General features: G+C 49.5%; 5 protein-coding genes across 6 annotated transcripts in view; 4 read left to right on the forward strand and 1 right to left on the reverse strand.

Moving 5' to 3' along the window:
• The window catches only part of LOC115560668 (vitellogenin-2), a 434,163-nt gene that overhangs the window by 235,970 nt on the left and 176,451 nt on the right, over positions 1 to 21,742 (reverse strand).
• LOC115560655 (uncharacterized) overlaps positions 1 to 21,742 on the forward strand; it is a 553,265-nt gene that overhangs the window by 85,799 nt on the left and 445,724 nt on the right. The window lies entirely within an intron of this gene.
• Positions 1 to 21,742, forward strand: part of LOC115560686 (caspase-1-like) — a 158,848-nt gene that overhangs the window by 38,975 nt on the left and 98,131 nt on the right. The window lies entirely within an intron of this gene.
• kpna4 (karyopherin alpha 4 (importin alpha 3)) lies at positions 1,139 to 11,930 on the forward strand (the record flags this gene model as incomplete). The annotated part of the gene is given in 16 exon segments (XM_030380169.1): positions 1,139 to 1,183; positions 1,318 to 1,407; positions 2,651 to 2,680; positions 2,857 to 2,909; positions 3,469 to 3,564; positions 4,444 to 4,529; positions 4,927 to 5,013; positions 5,488 to 5,657; positions 6,733 to 6,777; positions 6,877 to 7,008; positions 7,877 to 8,005; positions 8,508 to 8,612; positions 8,944 to 9,015; positions 9,794 to 9,956; positions 10,506 to 10,600; positions 11,334 to 11,930. Coding segments are annotated over 16 exon segments (1,497 nt in total), but the record flags the coding sequence as incomplete, so codon positions are not given.
• trim59 (tripartite motif containing 59) lies at positions 14,072 to 21,069 on the forward strand. 3 transcript variants are annotated; one of them, XM_030380180.1, is made up of 5 exons: positions 14,072 to 14,172; positions 15,317 to 15,585; positions 17,038 to 17,259; positions 18,032 to 18,241; positions 19,223 to 20,475. In XM_030380180.1, the coding sequence occupies exons 2-5, from the start codon at positions 15,337 to 15,339 to the stop codon at positions 19,817 to 19,819; spliced, it is 1,278 nt and encodes a 425-aa protein (XP_030236040.1). In that variant the 5' UTR covers positions 14,072 to 14,172; positions 15,317 to 15,336; the 3' UTR covers positions 19,820 to 20,475. The 3 variants fall into 3 exon arrangements, with proteins under 3 accessions (XP_030236040.1, XP_030236041.1, XP_030236039.1); XM_030380181.1 differs by lacking the exon at positions 14,072 to 14,172 and adding an exon at positions 14,179 to 14,881 and having other exon boundaries at positions 19,223 to 21,069; XM_030380179.1 differs by lacking the exon at positions 14,072 to 14,172 and having other exon boundaries at positions 14,179 to 15,585; positions 19,223 to 21,069.

Below are 21,742 nucleotides of genomic sequence, written 5' to 3' on the forward strand. Positions count from 1 at the left end.
CCTGGACCTCCTGTCGTGTTATTCTGGGTTAAAGACGTTACGTGGCCCTGTGTGGAGCAGCTAGGCTAAGGGAGTTAGCTTCCTGTTAGCTCGGCGCTAGAGGGGCCCGCGGGGACACGGCGGCTAGTGACGTTCACTACAGCATGTCCCCAACTAGTTCGGCCTTCACTTTCTCCCCAAGTGTTCCCCCGAAAAGACGTGACATGACGTGTGATGAGGGTTGTTTTTTAAAACTCAAATCCCCCCATCGGGAGGCCGGTGTTCAGCCCGGGCTGTAGCGTACGGACGCTGCCCCGGTGGTTTAGCCTCCGCTTAGTTAGCTCCGCGTTAGCCGCCGTGCAGCCTGCTGGTCGTTGCTGCTGGGTGCAGAGCCACCCATCCCCCGTCTTCACCACCAAAAACAATGGCGGAATCCGGCTAGCCTGTTAGCTCATCCGATAACTTGGTTGTTTTTTCGATAGAAATACTGAGGGGACTGCTACTGCATTTATACCGAAGTGCGTCCGAACACACACCGCAGGCGACATGAGTACGAGGGAACTTACTTTGCGTTAGTTTTTCATACAGAAGTCGGTTTATATCGAGGTAGCCATCAGCCCTTCGTAGGCTCTCCCAACACATCCAGACAACCCCTGGGTGAAGTTAGAACATGTACCCGGCTGAAGTACATGGCGAGGCCAGTGCGACACAGGGCAGCCGCTTTATACGGTGGTGCGTTTATCTGTTGGGTTTGTGTGGAATGGCAGCCAGGAAGCAACACATCTATTGCTTCATTCGTTAAGTCCCATTTTAGGATGTAGACGACAAAACGTCCCGATTAAGATTTACAAAACGTTCTCGATTCCATGTATGATCCCATTTGAAACTATTTTTGTGACAGACACACTGATAACCTATAGAATGTGTATATGATCTACATCTTGAGGGATATGTACAACGAGTGCTTGTCTTTGCCATGTCATATGACGCAAAGTTGTGTTAAAAGTGACGCACTTTTGGTCGCTGCATTGCCTGATCTGAGAGATCCGCTCCAAACTCTGGTCTTTAACATGCACTACAATGCAGTTCTATGTCTGTCACGTTACTGTGTACTGTTGGATGAAGCCATGACCAAAGTATTTTGCATCTTGTTCTGCAGACTATGAGAAGACAAAGGACTGAAGTCGTTGTGGAACTGCGAAAGGTAACCATAGTAAACACCTTTTTTTTGCTGTCAAGAACACCCCCCAAAAATGTAAACTGTGAATCCCGTTGGTTCGTCTTTGCTAGGGAATTTCAAATGGTTTGACCTCTTCTGCATCTCTCTCCCCCCCACAGAACAAACGAGATGAACACCTTCTAAAAAGGAGAAATGTTCCTCACGAGGACATCTGTGAGGACTCTGATGCTGATGGAGATTTCCGATCGGTATTGATCAACCTCACTTTCCCCCCCCTCATCTTTCATTGAATCTGTCCGCCTGTAGCATTCTAGTTCTGGGAGGGGAGGGTTGTATCATGGGATCCCCGCTGTGTGGTAGATGAGCAGGCTTGGACCATCTCGTTGGGCTTTACTCTACTAAGTAAAAGTAATGCACTGTATTGTGCCTCTAAATCAGTCCTGGGTTTTCAGACTTTGTTTTCCGCAGTGTAGTCCATGGCACTAAACACGTCAAACTTTACTCAGGCTGAAGCATTAGGGATTGGAACAGGATTAGAGTTTTGTAACCTTGATTTACATCAACAAACCTAAAATAGCCTAAAATTAGATGTTGTCATTAAAGCACACCAACAACCGTTGTTTACAGCTCTTGTTTTCCATACGGCGCATGTATCCAGGCGTCACACGGTATTCGGATGGTTTTCCTGTGCTGTGATGTGACTTAATGGCTCCAATTTATCTTGGATACTTGGAACCATGGCTAGCTGTTAGTTTTATAGCGGGTCGGGGGGGTGTGTGTGTGTGTGGGAGAAGGTACTTCAGATGATTGGGTCACAATGTGTAAGACAGCTCAATCCAGAAGCTCAAATTGATTACTGAACAAATTATTCCTTTCGATGATCCCGTGGTGTACCCGTTGGATACATGCATCCATTTTGTTCCAACATCCAACAACACGACATTAGCTACGAGGACACCAGAATGTGTTCCGGTCCCCCCCCCCCCCCCCCCCCCCCTTCAAATCAACGGGCAATCGAGACCAGTAGGCAACCATATGGAGAGTAATTGAAAGAGTCTGAGATAATCTGCCTAATGCCGGAGAATGAGACATGCAGCATACAGTCCAACAATCAAAGGGAGCCAAGAATAGCACTGAGTCTTATTTTGTGTGTGTTTTAAGACTTCATGATTTAAAGGACTACGCTTACCGTATCCTGACTGTATAGCTAGAGGAGACCTTGCAGAAAACTGGGGTGCAGACTCCCTAGGGTGTCTGCGAGCATCGACTCTGCAGAGGGTTCCCATAGCCCGGCTGTGACGGTCTGGCTGTTGTCTGCGGGGGTTTGGGAAATGTATCCATGCCTGCGTTGCTTGATTTGAGAGGTGTGTGTGTGTGTGTGTGTGTGTGTGTGTGTGTGTGTGTGTGTGTGTGTGTGTGTTTTGTTCTCCCAAGTGTATTTCTGACATGGATTGCATGCTTGCTAACAAACGTTGTTCCTCTGTCTTTCAGCAAAACACCTCTCTTGAAGCAATAGTACAAGTAAGTTTCGACATTTGTTTCTTCATCACCCTACTTGGGTTAACGTCTCTATGATTAGCGGTCTACTGTCCTTCGCTGTTGGACGGGATTAATTTACGTGTGTGGGCGTGTAAAGCCAGCGATGTGATGGAGCCTATGTCACGGTGCTCTCCTGACCAGTGTCTGTTGCGTTGCAGAATGCCACCAGTGATAACCAGGGTGTGCAGCTGAGTGCAGTCCAGGCTGCCAGGTACGTCCCCCCCCCTCCGCACCACGTGGGCCCAGCCTCTTGTTGCCCTTTCTCTTTGGCCTTTCGGATGTTGAGTGATTTGATTTCCTCAACACCGTTTTTTTTTGGCGGGGTATTCTGCCCCGTCACCCCTCGTCTAAAAACATACCAACGGCACTCTAGTACGTTGTTAAATGGGTATCAAAACCGCACCCTGCATTGCATCAGCCAGGCCTCAGCGCGGCTATCTTTGTTGATTTGAATGTTTTGAATGGACTGATTCACACGTGAGATTGTAAGGTCAGTGACCTCATAACTTATGATCAAACTTTGTTTCAATCGGTCACAGGTTGCAAATAAATACTGAACATGAATCTCTTGAAAGCCAGCTTGACGGATTTCACGAGCGTTTGTGAAATCCGTCGGGAGCGTTCAATCCTTCCCTTTTTCTGTCCAGTCCCTTCTCCTCTGTGGTTGGCCATTACTTATTTTAGGTATTGCCCCTGTCGAACAAATGCTGCACGTTTCTGGTCAACAGCCTCTGACAGCCCCGCCCCCCCCCCCCCCTTTGTCTCTCCAGGAAGTTGTTATCCAGTGACCGGAACCCCCCCATTGATGACCTCATCAAGTCCGGGATCCTGCCGATCCTCGTGCACTGTCTGGACAGAGATGACAAGTAAGGACTCGCGGGGTCAGAGGTCACCTAGACTCTGTACAGCGACCTCTTCCACGCACTGATGGTGGTGTCCGTTTGTGTGGTGCGCCGGTGCGTCCGACCTGCTCCAGCGAGAACGTGACGTCATTTCCTGTCTTGCAGCACTTGGCTAGTCGTCGTTTATTGTTAGCTCCATTAGCCTCTTTAGCAAACCAGCTCGAAAACAAACGGCACAACTTTAAATTGCATTGCATAAACAGCCGGACCGTGCAACGCATAAATTGTTCGTGTGAATAAATTAGCAATTGAATAGCGAGTGGGACCGAATGGGGGGGGGGGGGGGGTTCCTCCATGAAATAGCACAAGAAAGCTGGGAGATTTACGACTAGCACGTACCGGCGTACCATACAAATGGATTACACCTTTATTGTATGTCGTACTTGGTTGTGTAGCAGCTTATTCACGCTATCTTTGTTGTATACGGGAAATGGTAAACCGAACAATTGTTACTTGGTTCTATTAACATCCTCACTGTACCGACGGAGGCCTGAAGTTGTTTCACTTCTTCTGACAAGTGTACTTATTTTGTATCGCTTTGGATAAAATCGTCTGCCGAGTGTAAGGTCGCACAGAGAACCAAGCAGGCTGATGACCGAGCGGGTTCCTCCTCGGCGCGGGGAGCTCATCTTGGCTTCGGTGTTGTTGTTCTCCTCTCGTGCGTGTGGGGGTTCAGCCCGGCCTACATGTCTTAGCAGGGCGCTGCACGGCTTTGCAAATGGGTTCTGTTTTCACGTTTGAGCGACCGCAGCATATGACTGACTCGTGGGCGTCCCTGCTGGGTGTGAGGGCCTCCTCCCCCCCAGTGGCGGTGTCTCGCTCACACCTCTCTCCTCTCCCCAGCCCCTCCCTCCAGTTCGAGGCTGCCTGGGCGCTGACCAACATCGCGTCAGGGACCTCCGAGCAGACCCAGGCCGTGGTCCAGTCCAGTGAGTATACACCTGTTGGTGTTTGACCAGGATGACGTGCACGTGGCGGGGTAGAGCGCGTACCACTGAAGGCCCAGTCCGTACCGCAGCGAGCCCCCGGGGTCGATTCCTACCCGGGGTCCTTTGCGGCATGTCTACCCCTCTCTCCCATAACCTTCCGGTCTCACTCACTCTTAAATATAACAGATAAAAACCTTCAATATGAATCTTAAAAAGTGAAAGTATGACATGCCCCCCCCCCCCCTGATGCTTTTCTGTTGAGCGGGGGAGGCGGGCGGATGTGAGCGACGGAGCCGTGCTCAGGATGTGTGAGGGTTTCACATCCGGCCGTGGTCGCGGTGATCCCGGGGCTGGTGGTGGTGGGGGCCGTGTGTGACCGCTTTGCTTTCACCTGTAGACGCCGTGCCTCTGTTCCTGAGGCTGCTCCACTCCACCCACCAGAACGTGTGCGAGCAGGCCGTCTGGGCCCTGGGAAACATCATCGGTGAGTGATCTGGCGCCGCCGTTACGGTCGCTGGCAGTAGCTTGTTTAAGCTTTTGCAAAATGCATTTTAAATGATGCCGCCATCTTTTCCCTCCGGCTGACCTGCCTCTCAGATTGTGTAGAGGGAGGCCTTCCTCGTATATCTTTAAATGTGCTAGAGTTGACGGCGTGTGTCAAGACTCACTTGCTCAGAGTTCACCTAGACACCCCTCTTACCACCCCACACCCCTTTTACACACTTAGTGTATGTTGTACATCCTGGCACTTAAAAACGCTACTCAGCGTTGTGTAGCATCTTATCCTAGCTATCTTTGTTGTTTCGGGGAATGGGTTAACCTAGTGATAGTTAGTGCTTGGCACTTGGTTCTATGAACATCCTTACTGTACCGACAGCCGTATATTGTGATTTCTCCTTCTTCGGAGACATGTAGTTATTGTAAGTCCCCTGCTGAATTTAAAGGTGTGTCCTTCCAGGTGACGGCCCGCAGTGCAGAGACTACGTCATCAGCCTGGGCGTGGTCAAGCCCCTTCTGTCCTTCATCAGCCCCTCCATCCCCATCACCTTCCTCCGCAACGTCACCTGGGTGATGGTGAACCTCTGCCGCCACAAGGACCCGCCGCCCCCCATGGAGACCATCCAGGAGGTCAGTGCCCTACTAGGATGCAAATTATCGAGTAATTCATTAATCGATAGTTGTTTCATCTTATCGATCGATGAGCGATTAATTGATAAGCGGCAATTCTTCTGAGAAGCTGAATTTCCTTCTGAATGTGACACATTTAGGTGGTAATTCAACAAAGTCGTTTAGTTGTTGTACTTTAAAATACTTCCACATATTGTGCATTTGGCATCTTTGGCGTCATTAACCAACTTAAAGTGGCTCCATACTGCACTCCGTTTTGCCCTCTTCATCGTGTCAGTGTCCCGCTTTTCGTTGGTCTTGTCCTGCTTCGCTTGTGTTCCCGCTTGCGTTCCCGCGTGTGCGTCAAATACGCCTGGCGTCAAGCGCGCCCTCACGTGGACGGGTGGGGAATTACGGGTTAAAAACGCGATTAATTGCAAGTAATTTATTTTAATCGAGTAATCTCTTATCGACAATTAATCGATAATCGATTAATTGTTTGCATCCCTATGCCCTACATTCACCCATTTGTTCACACCTCGAGGGCGGAGTCATGCAGGGCGACAGCCAGCTCACTGCGTCCCTCAGCTCGGAGGAGCCGAGAATCAGACTAGCAACCTTCCGGTTGCCAGCCAACCCGCTCTACCTCCCGAGCCAAATTTACTTTAACTCCAACATTCCCATTGAAATTACGTTTCTTTCAAATATTGGCTCCCAAGGGAATGGTGGATCTATTGGTGAACGTGTGGTCCTTCAGACGCTAGTCCGCTGCTAGTCAAGTGAGGGGACTCTGAGCAGTCTGGCAGCAGGAAGTGGAGGTGTGCTCCTCCTCCACAGCTGTCGGGGTTGTATCGCGTCAAAACCGTTCAACGTTAATGTGACCCGCTGCACTTTGTCTCTGCCTCACACAGACTCCCGCAAACACTTTTTATGCTTGGGTTTAGCCCCACTGGATAATCAAATGACTGCTGGTGGTGATTAGGCATCCACCAGCAGCTCTCAACTCTGACCTCTGACCTTATGGCTGGATGGATGGATGGAAGTTGGTTCAGTGCGCGCCGTTACTTGACGCTCTTCCATTTGTCTTCCTCCTCAGATCCTCCCGGCGCTGTGCGTGCTGATCCACCACACCGATGTCAGTGTGAGTATCCCCGCCTCTTGCATCGGGTCGTTATGTACTCCTTTACTTAAGTCCTCGCCGCGCCCCTGACGCCTCTGACGCCTCCTCTGCTCCCCTCAGATCCTGGTCGACACGGTGTGGGCCCTGTCCTACCTGACGGACGCCGGCAACGAGCAGATCCAGATGGTCATCGACTCGGGCATCGTGCCCCACCTGGTGCCCCTGCTCAGCCACCAAGAGGTCAAAGTTCAGGTATGGAGGGCGTCCCTGGAGGTCACCCTGCCTCCTCAGGAGCTGGAGAAGAAAGACCCAGACCTGAGTAGAACATCCAAAGTTTTATCGAGTCGATATACTTTTAGATGTCCTGAAGGATGACCTCTTAATGTCCGGTCTGAGGGGGGGCTGGACCCCTGTGGTCCAGAGAAGGTCCCTGACACTAAACATGACACAACAACGTTGAGGCCAACGTGCTATGCTGACAGTGTTGCCAGATTGGGTGGGAAATATGGCCCAATCTGGCAACACTGCCTCACCTGTTTTATTTCATCTGACCAAATGTTATACTTTATACTTACTGCACCGCGGGTCAGAGGCAAACCAAATTTCGGTTCTTCTATTTGTCTTTGTACTTCCCTCCTCCCCCACTGACTCCTCCCTCCCCGCTGACTCCACCCTCCCCGCTGACTCCACCCTCCCCGCTGACTCCTCCCTCCCCACTGACTCCTCCCTCCCCACTGACTCCTCCCTCACTGACTCCTCCCTCACTGACTCCTCCCTCCCCGACTCCTCCCTCCCCGACTCCTCCCTCCCCGACTCCTCCCTCCCCGACTCCTCCCTCCCTGACTCCTCCCTCCCCGACTGACTCCTCCCTCCCCGACTGACTCCTCCCTCCCTCACTGACTCCTCCCTCCCTCACTGACTCCTCCCTCTCCCGCTGACTCCTCCCTCTCCCGCTGACTCCTCCCTCTCCCGCTGACTCCTCCCTCTCCCCCGCTGTCTCCTCCCTCCCTCCCCCGCTGTCTCCTCCCTCCCTCCCCCGCTGACTCCTCCCTCACTGACTCCTCCTTCCCCCACTGACCCCTCCCCCACTGACTCCGCCCCCCTCTGACTCCTCCCCCAGACGGCGGCGCTCCGGGCCGTGGGGAACATCGTGACGGGAACAGACGAGCAGACCCAGGTGGTCCTGAACTGTGACGCCCTGAGCCACTTCCCCTCCCTGCTGACGCACCCCAAGGAGAAGATCAACAAGGTACCCCCCCCCCCCACACACACACACACACAGGGGGCCGCGTCCGGAGTGATGAAACGAGGAGGGGCCGCTGGTGTGACTGTCTTAGAACACGGGGGGGGGGGGTTTAAGGTCAGAGCTAGGGGGGCCGGCCCGCCGTGGGACGGTGAAGAGGACCAGCGGTGTGTAGCAGAGGGGGGGGGCAGAGTAGGCGTGTGAGTGTGTGCGTGAGCCACCGGGGGGGTGCGGGGGCTCTGCAGGCCAACGGGTCGCTGCGGAAACAGAAGTGCATCTGAGGCCGGGCCCGCCCCGTTCAGAGGCCCCCCCGGGGCCCGGCCGGTGATTAGAGCCTCGTTTGGCCCCCGCCCCGCCCGGAGCGACCCCTCCTACCGCACCGCCCGGCGCCCGCTCCCCAGCGGGCGGCGGGCGGGCTCTGATCCGGACTGCGAACGCTGGAACGCCGGAGCTTAGCACGGAGGCCCTGTGGTGACGGCAGCACTGTGTTGTCCCTCCCGTCCTGTAGGAGGCGGTGTGGTTCCTGTCAAACATCACGGCGGGAAACCAGCAGCAGGTGCAGGCGGTCATCGACGCCAAGCTGGTGGCCATGATCATTCACCTGCTGGACAAGGTGAGGCGCCAGCTCTAACCGCCCGCTCAGGGGGAAGCCATGGGCAGGATTATTATTGGCAATGTTGAAGTCACCTTTATTATTTTAAAAAACAAGATTCATATATTCAGTATTTCTCCAAAATACCAAATATTCAATCAGAAAATGTTCAAATCTTAAATTTTCGACAAACATTTCTATAAAACATTTATGAATCAAATAAATATACCAAAAGAATGTATAATAATAGTAATGGTTTCAACTTGATTATTAGTTTGAAGTCGCCATCTAACTTTGATCGATTGCCCCGCGCTCGTCTCCATGGCGTTAACATCCCTCTGTGCGTCCTCAGGGGGACTTCGGCACCCAGAAGGAGGCTGCCTGGGCCATCAGCAACCTGACCATCAGCGGGAGGAAGGACCAGGTGAGGGCTCCGCTTGGCCTCGCTGTGTTGGGGTGGTGGATATCGCCGTTGGTCTGAGGGCAGTCATACTGGAGGGGGGGGGGGGGGGGTGGTCTGGCCCCTCCTGTAGGGCTCGGCTTTTTGGACTGAAAATAAAGTCCGATTTTTTTCCAGCCACACCCTATCGATTTTTTTTAAATTTTTTTATTATTGGCAAGGTGTCTAGGTGAACTCTGAACAAGTGATTCTTGACACACGCCGTCAACTCGAGCGTATTTAAAGAAATACGAGGAATGCCTCCATCTACACAATTTGAGAGGCATGTCAGCTGGAGGGAAAAAAAGGCGACATCATTTAGAATGCATTTTGTGTCACCGAGGCTCCGGTCTCTCCTGTACCGAGCGCTCCGGTCTCTGTCACCGAGGCTCCGGTCTCTCCTGTACCGAGCGCTCCGGTCTCTCCTGTACCGAGCGCTCCGGTCTCTCCTGTACCGAGCGCTCCGGTCTCTCCTGTACCGAGCGCTCCGGTCTCTGTCACCGAGGCTCCGGTCTCTCCTGTACCGAGCGCTCCGGTCTCTGTCACCGAGGCTCCGGTCTCTCCTGTACCGAGCGCTCCGGTCTCTGTCACCGAGGCTCCGGTCTCTCCTGTACCGAGCGCTCCGGTCTCTGTCACCGAGGCTCCGGTCTCTCCTGTACCGAGCGCTCCGGTCTCTGTCACCGAGGCTCCGGTCTCTCCTGTACCGAGCGCTCCGCTCTCTGTCACCGAGGCTCCGGTCTCACCTGCGCCCTCCTCCCACCAGGTGGCCCACCTGATCGAGAAGCAGGTGATCCCGCCGTTCTGCAACCTGCTGACGGTGAAGGACGCCCAGGTGGTGCAGGTCGTGCTCGACGGCCTCAGCAACATCCTCAAGATGGCCGACGACGAGGCGGAGACCATCGCCAACCTCATCGAAGAGTGTGGAGGTCAGTGAGGCCCCTCCCATCACCGCTCACAAACCACTCACAAACTGCATGTTAGGGCTTCTGTAACGCTGTGAGGTGATACTAACATGTAGTTTGTGACAAACCAGTCCAAACGACATGTTAAGGCTTCTGTATCACAGTGGTGTGATACTAACATGTAGTTTGTGACCAACCAGTCACAAACGACATGTTAAGGCTTCTGTATCACAGTGGTGTGATACTAACATGTAGTTTGTGACCGACCAGTCACAAACGACATGTTAAGGCTCCTGTATCACAGTGAAGTGACTAACATGCAGTTCCCCACTATTCACACTATAAGACTGAAAAAATAAACAAGATAACACTTTTTGCCGGGATTTTTTTTTATTAGCATGACAACTGACATTTTGAGATAAACAATATCCCGAGTTTGAGATCTCAATCATGGGGTATTGCCCAATATGCCGAGATAGCAAACCAATCAAATTTCGCCATCTTAGGAGGTTCACGTGTAGCATATACTAAAATCCTAATAATGATGTGAATGTGACCTGCTTGTCACCCAAGGTTTGGAGAAGGTGGAGCAGCTGCAGAACCATGAAAATGAAGACATCTACAAGCTGGCCTATGAAATCATCGACCAGTTCTTCTCTTCTGATGATGTGAGTGACCTTTTGGCTTGCGTCATGAGGGCGGAGTCTCCTCCTCACTTTAAGAATGGCTCCGTCCTGTTTCCTTCCTGGGTTAGATGGTCGGTCGATAATTAACTGACATGCTGAACCTCCCAGTAAAGAATCCCTGTAGTGTAGTAATGATAAATGAAACTTGTATAGCGCTTTTCTTAATACTCAAAGACGTTTTACAGAGTGAACACAAAATAAAATTATTTAATAAGAGCGGATAGAAGTAAAAAAAAATATATATGTATAATGGGTAGCTAAAAAACAAATAGGTAGATAAAACTAGGAATAATTTAATGGAGGATGGGAAGCGATGTTGATGAGGTGGTTTTCGAGGGCCTGTTTAAAGGGAGTGTTAGTTTAGTGGGTGGACTGGGCCTTCAGCAGTCATGTGACCTGGCAGCGGCTCTAACTAGGGCTGGACCATTGGGCCTAAATAAATATTATTTGTTAGGATTTAATCTGAAGATTAACAATGATTAACAAAGCAAAATTAGGTTGCCACAGACTTTAGGCAAACTCTAAACACTAACTTTTTTTCAGTGCATGCTGCCATGATGCTTTTACTCGTTAAAAAAAGAAAATAAATGAACATTTTTTTCAATAATCGATTTTCTTAAAAAAAAAAAAATGGATTATTGACCATAAATTTGAAGTATGATTAAAAGCGGATTAGTGGGCCAGCTGTAGCTCTAACGCCGTGTTGTGGTTCCAGATCGACGAGGACAACGCGCTGGTCCCGGAGGCCATCCAGGGGGGCACCTACGGCTTCAACTCCTCCACCAACGTGCCCGCAGAGGGGTTCCAGTTCTAGAGGGCTTTCTCCGGGGTACTCTGGAGCTTTGTTTGCGACGCAGCACTCTGTTCAACATAAAAAAAAATTAGAGAGAAAGAGCGAGAAAGAGTGCGAGAGTGTGAAAGAATTAGATCCATTGTGCTTGGCTCGCGGGATCCATGGCAGCATCTTTATCCGAAGGAGGAAGAAAGTGCGGATTTCATTTGGCGTCCAGGGTGGCGTGGCCGCGGGCGGGCTGAGTCGGCGAGTGGGTGCGAATGAGAATGAGTGGCTACATGTTGCAAAAAAACATCTCCATCGAAAACGCGTGGCGGGACGCGCCGACGACCACGGCCCGCCGCGTAACCGGCGCCGTCGGCGACCACCACACAAAACCCAACGGGAAACTTAACTTCAGACCAGAACAAAAACACGAGCGGCGCGACGTTCCGCCCGGAGAACCACGGACACAAAATCCTAATCCAGAGATCCCGGCGATCCCAACACACAGATAACGGCGGGAATCGACCACGACAACAACACACAAAAAGCGGTAATTATGAACCGAGATGAACCATAGCGCAATTTCTGCGGTCCTCCGACCAGTTGGGGGCGCCGCCCTCGCAGCCCCCCCACCCCCACCGCCCCCCCCCCCAATCGGCCACGCTATCAGACATGTGTGTGAATGGACCCATTGTGTCTGAATGTCTGGACTCAGTGCTTGGAGCCAGGTTCATCTTCTCCAACAAGAGGCCCCCCTCCCTCACCCCTCCTTCCCCCCCCCCCCCCCCGCCAGGTGGTTGGGGCCGCGAGTCCAGCAGTGCTGCAAGAGAATGGACGTGTGTGTGTGCGTGCGTGGCGTGTGTGTGCGTGCGTGTGTGACATGATGGGAGCCCATGCTGAGAGCGTGAGAAAGGTGTTTGTGTGCGTGCACGTGTGTGTGAGAGGGGGGGGGGGGGGGGGTGAATGCAGATACTAATCAAACAACTGAAGAGAAACAGAAACCAAGAAGAGGATTGTCACGAGAGAAGAGTTGCCTTTTGCAAGAGGCGCAGATCTACACATCGCGGGCGGACGGGCTGCGGATATATATAAAGAAAAACACAACAAAAAAGTCATCACACAGATATTTTTTTGTTTGATTTATTAAGTTAGTATTAATTAACACTGGACGATGCTACGTGCCGGGAGGGGCGGTGCTGCGTTGTGCTACGACGCACCTGGCGGCGTTTGGGCTTTCGTTTGGCCTCCAGTGTGTTCCTTTTTATTATGTGATTTATTCTTTTTATTTTCAGCTTTTAGTTTCATTGCTTGTGTAACGGTGACCGGTGAGGGAACCCCCCCCCCGTCCCCCGTCACTCCCCCCAGCCCCCCCCAAGCCCCCACCCACCACCACATCGCTAACCCCCTGCTCTGAGACAGAGAGAGATCCATCATGCATCATATTCAACCGGACGACTGCAACCTACCCCCTTGAGAACCCTTCTGTCGTTTCGTTCCTTCGTCCTGGCAGCCCCCCCTGCCTTGCAGTCCTGTTGCCATAGCTCCCCCCCCCCCCCCCGGGACATTACATCTAATGGCCATTTTATGTAGGTTTTGTGATTCCTAACCTTTTTTTTTTTTTTTTGCATGTACCTAACTATAGCACAGTTGTTTTTTTAGGGTCTTTTAGTTTCCTTAGGCTGTGTACACAATGTAATTTTGATTTTTAAGTCAAACTGTGCTGTTGAAACGTTACATGTCCCCCCCCCCCCCCCCCCCCCCCCCCTCGACTCCCTACTCAACAGAAGCTCCACCGTTTTGCACATACTCTGCAAAGTAATGTCTGTGGGTCGATGTGATGGTTCCACAGGTTCTCCCCCCGGCGATCCAGAGCCCCCCCCCCCCCCCCCCCCACACGGTCCTCTCTCTGTCCGTGCGTTATTAGGGAGACGTAGAGAAAAAAAAAGATTGACACTGTTTTTGTTTTCCAGAAGCGGTGATATGGTATCTGCTTCTATCAGCTCAACTAAAAGGGGATGCAACCCCAACCCCCCCCCCCGTTTGCTCAAGGGTTAAAGGTGCCCCGTGTGTCAAAATGGAGCTATCCTTAATTTCTCTTTTAAAAAAAAAAGACCCATTGAAAGTTACCTTGTGACCCCCCCCCCCCCCTCAAGCCCCCTCTTCTATACCTTAGGGGTAAAGCGAACCTCCCCATCTTATTTGTGTTGAGAAACACTGTAGTGAAAAGGTAAACCTTGTGGTCATAAACTTCTGTTGAACCTAGGGTCTTTTTTTGCAGCATTCCTTGTTGGCAAAAAAAAAAAGTGGTTTCAAATCTAAATTTATGACATGGTAGAAAAAAAGGTGGGGCTCGATTTGTCGGGAGATGGGCTGCTACGTGATAGGTTGTCTAAGAGAAAATAAATAGTGAAACCCAAACTCAACCCTGTGTGTGTGTGTGTGTGTGTAATTTATTCCTAAATAGTCGTGTATAAATGTGCTTTCTTACATTGTAGAGTAACAGGAATGTCTTCCATGTATGTAGCTTCCACGTTATATTATGACTGTGGATCACGCAGTTTTTAGATGCTTGAACTGTTTTAAGAAGTTGTGCATATACCCCGTATTCCTGAGTGGAGTTAATCAAAACCAAAAGGTATGGAAAAAAACACTCGAATTTAAACCTGACGAGTCTCTAATGTGATTGGTCAGTTTATACGCATGCGCTCTGCAAGTGGATCGACGGATCGAAGCGAAAGCTCGGGCAGGAAGACAGCCTGCTTGTAACAGCTCGTCGGTGAGTAGCCCTCGTCCGCCACCCGAGTGACTCAGGGTTCAGTTGTCAAACCAATTCTACCCTTTTTATATGCGTTCGGGGGTCGTTGTAATGGCGACTTTATTTTGACCTGTTACCGACACGGTCTGACCTACGACACTTGATCCGCGGTCGGGTGGTCCCGGATGGGTCTGGGCCAGTCGGCTGGGTCAGCTGGTCCTGGATGGGTCTGGGCCGGTCCAGGGTCGGCTCGGTCAGGTTTTCCGCTGTGTATGGTGGTCCCCGCTTTGCTGGATATCCAAAGTTCCAACACTGGTTTAATGTTTACCTGCATTTTGGAAAGGTGTCGTCGGGATGTACATTGTTCGTGCGGGACAAAACAGTCAGTAATATGACAACCAACCCTTACAGAACAAGATCTAACGCCGTGTCAAGAACTGAAGTGTGACGATGGGTGGGGCGGGTCACGGGGACTCTGTCGGAGCCTGTTTGTGTCCGAGACGGTCTGTCTGACATGGGGTCCGATATGGCTGCCAGGCGGATTGTTAGAGGTCGTGTGTGTGTGTGTGTGTGTGTGTGTGTGTGTGTGTGTGTGTGTGTTGGACGTAGAGACCAGTGTTGTGTTGTTGCTGCCGAGTTGTGTGTCACTGGAGCAGGAGCCCACAGCAACTCTAAAGTTCAGCCTGAATTAATTCAATTCCCTTGGAACTCCCACTGACCCAAAGAACAAGTTAGTGATTCAGGAACATATTTAATCACTCCAGACGAACAGCCAGTTAACAAAATGCAGTTGTCTTAACTAATTGCAAAAGCTTTATTCACATTTAAAGTATGTGTATTTATATAGGCCTATATATATATTTTTTTTTTATATATATATCTTTATCTTATTATCCTCGACGGCCATATTGCGTCAACATTCAGACACACTGCGCTATAGCAACAGTTCAACCAGGGGGAAACGAAACATTTCGAGATCCAGAAGACAAAAGGATGGCGTTTGATGTAGGACAGGGCATCTAGGAGAGAGATAATAAAAAAAATAGGGTAGGGTTACCCTATTTGGTGAATCAATCTTAAAAAGGTGGGTGTAGAGGGCCTGTTTACATGAAGGGAGTGTGTTGGAGTCTGGAGATGACGCTCCTGGTTCCATCTTCCTCTGTAGGCCGGCTCCACACAGCCGCCATGGAAGACCTAGAGGAGGACCTCACGTGCTCCGTGTGCTACTCCCTGTTCTGTGACCCCCGGGTTCTTCCCTGTTCCCACACCTTCTGCAAGGCCTGCCTGGACCGCGTTCTGCTGTCTTCCGTCAACTACTCCGTGTGGCGGCCCCGTCCCCTGAAATGCCCGAACTGCCGCAGCCTGGTGGAGCTGGCGCCCCCCGGGGTGGAGGCCCTGCCCGTCAACGTCTCACTCCGAGCCATCGTGGAGAAAGTAGGAGGAAACCGCCGCCGTTAAACACGCCTCCTCTATCTTAACGCAATCGCAATCTTATTTTAATGCGTTTATCAAATATATCACATATATCGCATATCAAAAAAAAAAATTGTCTTGAGTTCCACTTACTTTACATTCAATTCCTCTTGCAATAGGTGACAGCCCAGATAGCAAAAAGTAATTGAAACTAAGTCAAATCTACAATCCGTTAAACATTAAATCAACATCGAACTCTGTTTATTCTACTCCTAGCTTAAAACACTGACCACACCACACTGTTTAAGTGTAACACATTTTTCTTCTGCACCTAAAACTACATTTTCTTTTAAAACTACAGTTGGACCTTTTAGGCAAAGTACCCACATTTGTCTGCTACAAGTGGCAACCATTTAAATCTCAACTATATCACGGAATTTGTGAGATTATGACAAATTCAATGTATACCTTTGTTACAACCTACCACACTACCGGGTTAGGTTGTAACAGGTAGACAAAATGCAAAAAAACAGGGGAACAGTGGCAGATGGGAATTAGTGTCTTTAGTATTTTAATAAGTTAGGCTACCTATCTATTTATTTTTGAATTTTAAATAAACATAATACCAAGGGTCGGAAGTTTTACCAGAATTTTGATCTTACAAAGTCATGACAGAGGGACTTGGTGTCTTTATTCATGCTTGAAAGATGAACATGTATACTTTTCTTTGAAAGGGAATAAGCTGATGAAGCTGACAAGTGACCAATGTTTACTGTTTAAAAATATTTTAAATGTTTCTGTTTTGAGATTCACACAGACTTGGCAGTCTTGTTTAAATATTACGCAATGGTTATGGTGATCCAACATTTATTTTGCATTGAAATTTCAATATCAACCATAATGATGATTCAGATAAAAAATCAATATTTATGCAATGTTGGCTCGCTGTCTGGGCGTCTGTTTAGTTTACAATTCCGAAATCTGTGGTATTCCGTAAGTTTCACATTCAACCCACACTGAGTGAGTCAATAAAACTCCCTCAAGATCAGTTTGTTTAGTTTTTTTTGCTTATTAAGTATTTTGGTATGAATGTCATCCCATTTGATAATCTCATTAAACTTCAATTGGAGTGGATTTCAAATTTAATTTTAAAAGTGTGATTAATCCAATAATCTGCGTTTAATACTTTTAATCTTTACTCTGCCCTAATAATTATAAAATGTAATTGTTCTAGTTCTGAAAGAAATGTTGTAGACAGTGAACCGGCTGTACATCGCTGTCATCTTAACAGAACCCTTCAATAAGAACAAGTGCTGTTATTAAACACAATACTAGGCTGTATCAATACTCGGTATCGGCCGATACTCGAGATTAGGAATCTGTATCGGAGCATCTCTACTCCCGGCCGCGGGGGTCTGGTCTACGCTGGTTGGGGCTCACCCCTCTGTCGCCCCCTCCCTCGCCTCGTTTCAGTACCAGAAGGAGCGGCCCCCTGCCCCCTCCTGCTGCCCGGAGCACCCGCGGGAGCCCCTCAACGTGTACTGCGTCCAGGACCGCCAGCCCGTCTGCGGCCTGTGTCTGACGGTGGGCCGGCACCGGGACCACGCCATCGACGACCTGCACGCCGCCTTCCTCCGGGAGCGCCAGACGCTGGGCCAGCTGCTGGCCGCGCTGTCGGAGCAGCGCCTCGCCCAGGTGGGCCCGGCGTTGTTCGTCTCCTCTGATTCATTAATAATTCACAATTCATTGAATTTATAAAGCGCTTTTTTTAACTGGAAACTCAAAGCGCGTACAGTGAAGGAGGGGGGGCCTCACTCACCACCACCAGGGTGTAGCCCCCACTGGGGTGATGCACGGCAGCCAATCGGCGCCAGAACGCTCACCCCACGCCAGCCTGAGGTGGAGAGTGAGTGAGGGAGTTAATGAGTCAGCCAATTATACAGGAGGATGATTAAGGGGCAGATTAATGAGCCTGGTTGGGCAGTTTTAGCCAAATCCTGGTTACTCTTTGCGATCAGTGCCCTGGGATCTTTTTATGACCTCAGTGGGTCAGGACCTCGGTTTTACCTCTCATCGAGGCTGGGCCAGCACTTGTTGCAGAGCGAAGGGTTGTGGGTTCAAACCCCGGGGTCTTCCCAGAGACGGCCTCCTCCGTAATGTGATGCATTTTAAATTAATTTATATTATTTAAACACAGTGGTTTTAGTTAAAGCCGTACGCAGAAAGACCATGTGTACACAAAGAATAGAATATAGAATAGAAGGTGGTCATGCACAGGAAACAACTAAATTGGATGGCAGTCCTCTGTGTGCTTTATAAATTAATTGGTTGTATAAAAGCAGGTATAATTAACAAAGCCAAGGTTATAATTATTATAGTATCATTATGTGTAGGGTACCAGGTTTAAGGTCATCGTGCCGGTTGGTGACAGCAGGTGTCTAACCGTGTCATGTCGCTGCCCCTCCAGGTGTGCGAGTTGGGGCAGCAGCTGGACCAGGGGAAGGCCCAGTGTGAGGGTCTGCTGAGGGCCGACCGCCTGGCCGTGGAGCAGTACTTCCAGGAGCTGGAGCTCACTCTGCGCAGGAAGAAGGAGGCCTGCCTGGTGGCCCTGGAGGCGGCCAGCGCTGACGTGGACCGGGCCTATAACCCGCTGATCGTGTCGGCCCGGAGCCTGGCGGTAGGCCCTGGGACACTAGAGACTAGGGATGCACCACCGAAAAAATTTCGGCCACCGAAAAATTACGGCCGAAAATGCCCCAAAAGCGCATTTTCGGTTTTCTGCCCGAAATACTTTTTTCACCGAAACAACACGGCCGAAACAGAAATTTGTGATGACGCAAACAAAAAGCGCGGCCCGCACACGCTTGTCTGGATAAGCGCCAATATGTCTGCGGTGTGGACGTTTTCCATTGTTTCTGAGAAGGACCCACGTATAGTGATTGGCAAAAATTGCAATGCCTTCATTTTAATTACATTAATTAAGTTGGTACACAGTCATAGCCATAAATGCAATGGTAGGTACTAATAATTGGCATAATAATTTCTTTCAGTGTTTCGGTTTTCGGCCTTGGTTTCCTCATTTTCGGTTTTGGCCAAGAATTTTCATTTCGGTGCATCCCTACTAGAGACGTTACCATATATTTTCTCTTCCCGATACCGATTCCTGAACTTGAGTATCGGCCGAATGAGTATATATATGCGGATACATCATCTAGTATTGTACTACTACTGATAGCACTCCTTCTTATTGAAGGGTTCTCTTAAGTTGACAGGGATTTAAAGTCGGTTCACTTACTGTTGACAAACCTTTTTTTTCAACTAGATCATTGACATTTATAATCTATAACTATAATACATTTGTACTAACGGATAGGGAGTAGGTCAGGGAGGTGACACGTTTGCACTTCGGACCGTTAACGAATGCGGCCTAAAGCCGTACGTGTTTGTGATGTTCTTTGCCTGTGTAGTAAATGTATCGGATCGGTGCGTAGACTTGGTTACTCGCTGATACCCGATAACCGCATTTTAGGAAGTACCGGAGGAATTTCCGAGACTGGTATTGGTACCGGAACAACTCGATGGGCCACTGGTGTTAAACTACCCAGCTGAAGTGAGGGGACAAAGTGACCCGACTGTACTCAGGTGTGGATGATTTCAGGAGGAGCACTGCGACCTCTTGACCCTGGGGGCGTCGGTCCAGGAGGAAGACCGGCCGCTGGAGTTCCTGGAGCAGGTGCATCTGCTCCGAGAGAGGGTGGAGAGGCTGACGGCGCTCCCCCTGCCCCCTGCCGCGGCCCCCTCCGTCGCCCCCCGTGCTGGGGACTTCCTCCGGGAGCGCTGGGCCCTGGTGGGCCTCGGGGCGCTGGGCGAGGCGCCCGTACCCTGGGTGGGCTGCGGACCTCAGGGGGAGGGGGCCGAGGCCGGTCCAGCTGCTACTACTGGTGGTACTGGTGGTACTGAAGGTACTGGTGGTACTGGTGGTTCTCAGGGTACTGGAGGTACTGAGGGTCTGGATCAAGGGGGTCCGGTAAGTTTGCGCATCCGCCTGTGTCTGGTTGGGGTGTTTTTGCTGGTGGTGGTGCCGCTGATATCCCTGGCAGCCTATTTGAGTTTCATCACCGGCCTGTGGGAATTTTTGAGGACTGGAGTGACCTGGCCGATGGTCGTCAAGGTGTATACGCAGATCCAGAGAACCATGGAGGTCCTTCTGCAGGCGGTGGACTCCTTCCTGGATAGACTCCTCCTTCCTGGATAGACTCCTCCTTCATGATGACTTCTCAACCTCTGTCCTCACTGCACGGTTGGGGTAGTGTATGGAGTTGGAATCATGCCAAAACCCTGCACACACGCAAAAGCGTGTGTGCGGGGTTTTGGCATGATTCTAACTCCATAGTAGTGTCACTGGGCGCTAGTGGTTCAACGGTTCACGGGTTTTCCGTGATCCGCACGGATCAACCCTCACGGTTCGGGATGCAAGTGATCCGCGGATCGGCTGATAAAAAAAAAAGTTGTGCGTTCACGTGATCAGCGCATGTTTAAAGGACAATGCCGGTATCAACAACATCATCAAGTATCGCAGCGAAATACAGTTAACGGAAACCGGAACCGGGCATGTTTATGTTTGGTTGTAGTCTTTTCGCTCGGTTCCGAATCGTGAGTTTTGTGATCCGTTGCACCCCTGCTGGGCGCTGAAGAGAACCTCTAAAGGAGTTCACTCAGAAGGACTTTTGAGAATTGCAGAAACTGCAGAACAATAGAAAAGTTTTTATTATATCCGTCGACATGTCACAGTAACACGTGTTTAAATATGTAAATAATCCATAATAAATCATTTAGCTGGATCTGCCATTTCTTCATACATCACGTGTAATTAAAGATTCAAGGAGGTGGTTTGATAGTTTAAAACCCTGACATACTGAAGTCCTCTTTGTGGGTATATATTTTACCTATATTTCTTTTAAATATTTGTATATATATTTGATATTATATATCAATATAAAAAAATAGACAAATGTTTATCATTTATATATATATTTGTTTATAAATTTAAATGTATATATTTTTTAAGATTATATATTATAAAAATATATACATCAATATATATTTTGTTATATATAGCCTATTAAAGAATTATGAAGGTTAAGCAAAGTGATATGTAGAATGTGAGTTTGGACTACAGCTCTGCCCTGGTTGGGGGCAGTCATACAGTGAGGTGTGTGAAACTAGGCACGTGCTTATGTAATGTGTAACACTGCTAGGATGGCACCGCACACTACCTGTCCAGTGGCCTCTGCATGCACTGCCTTACACACGTGTGCCTTGGTGCAACGCTCTGCCTTAATCTCCATGTATAAGCTCAATGCCTTTAATGAAGTAAACTGTGTGGAAACCATGTAGATGTGGGGATTGTGGGACCATTTGGATATGGAGGCGTGAGGAATCCATTACTCCAGTTCATATTTTATATGTCGATTAAAAACCTAATAAACGTTTATTTGTACCAGAGAATTGCTACTTCCATTTGACAATGGTAGCGGGTTAAGGATTATGACCCTGGTATGGTTGGACTACAGGAACTAGGGGGGTGACTTCAGATCCTCCCAGACAGACGGGTAAATACTTTACCTATGAAGCCGTTTGTGGCGGCATGCATAACATTGCACGCCAATATAGATTGTTGCGCCCGTGAAGGATCAATCAGGGTATCTGCAGGTTTCAGCAAGTCAAATTTAAGACCTTTTTAATACCACCTTGAATGAAATCTAAGACCTAAAACACGCGATGGTGGGGGGGATCCCGGTGTATTATAACCCAATGTGTCACTCAATGAGACTCATTCACCTACCCATTGTCGCAGACTAGCTAGCAAGCACGCAGATAATCATTTATATATGCAGCTAGCAAGAAAGAAGCCTCTACATGTCCTTCCTGAAAAGTCCCACGAGAAAAATAAAAAAATGAAGTCATGCCCCGACAAATTTAAGACCTTGTGTTACAGTATTTAAAACCAGCATATGACATTTGTAACGAATTTAAGACTTTTCAAGGCCTTAAATTTAGAAACATGAATTTAAGACTAAAGACTTTTTAAGGATGCGCGGACACCCTGGGATCAATACACATCCAGCTCTACTTGGCCAGCATGTACATCTCCTGTCTGATCAGTAAAGACATTCAG

This window comes from Gadus morhua, chromosome 16 (genome assembly GCF_902167405.1).
Source record: "Gadus morhua chromosome 16, gadMor3.0, whole genome shotgun sequence".
NCBI classification, from domain to species: domain Eukaryota; kingdom Metazoa; phylum Chordata; class Actinopteri; order Gadiformes; family Gadidae; genus Gadus; species Gadus morhua.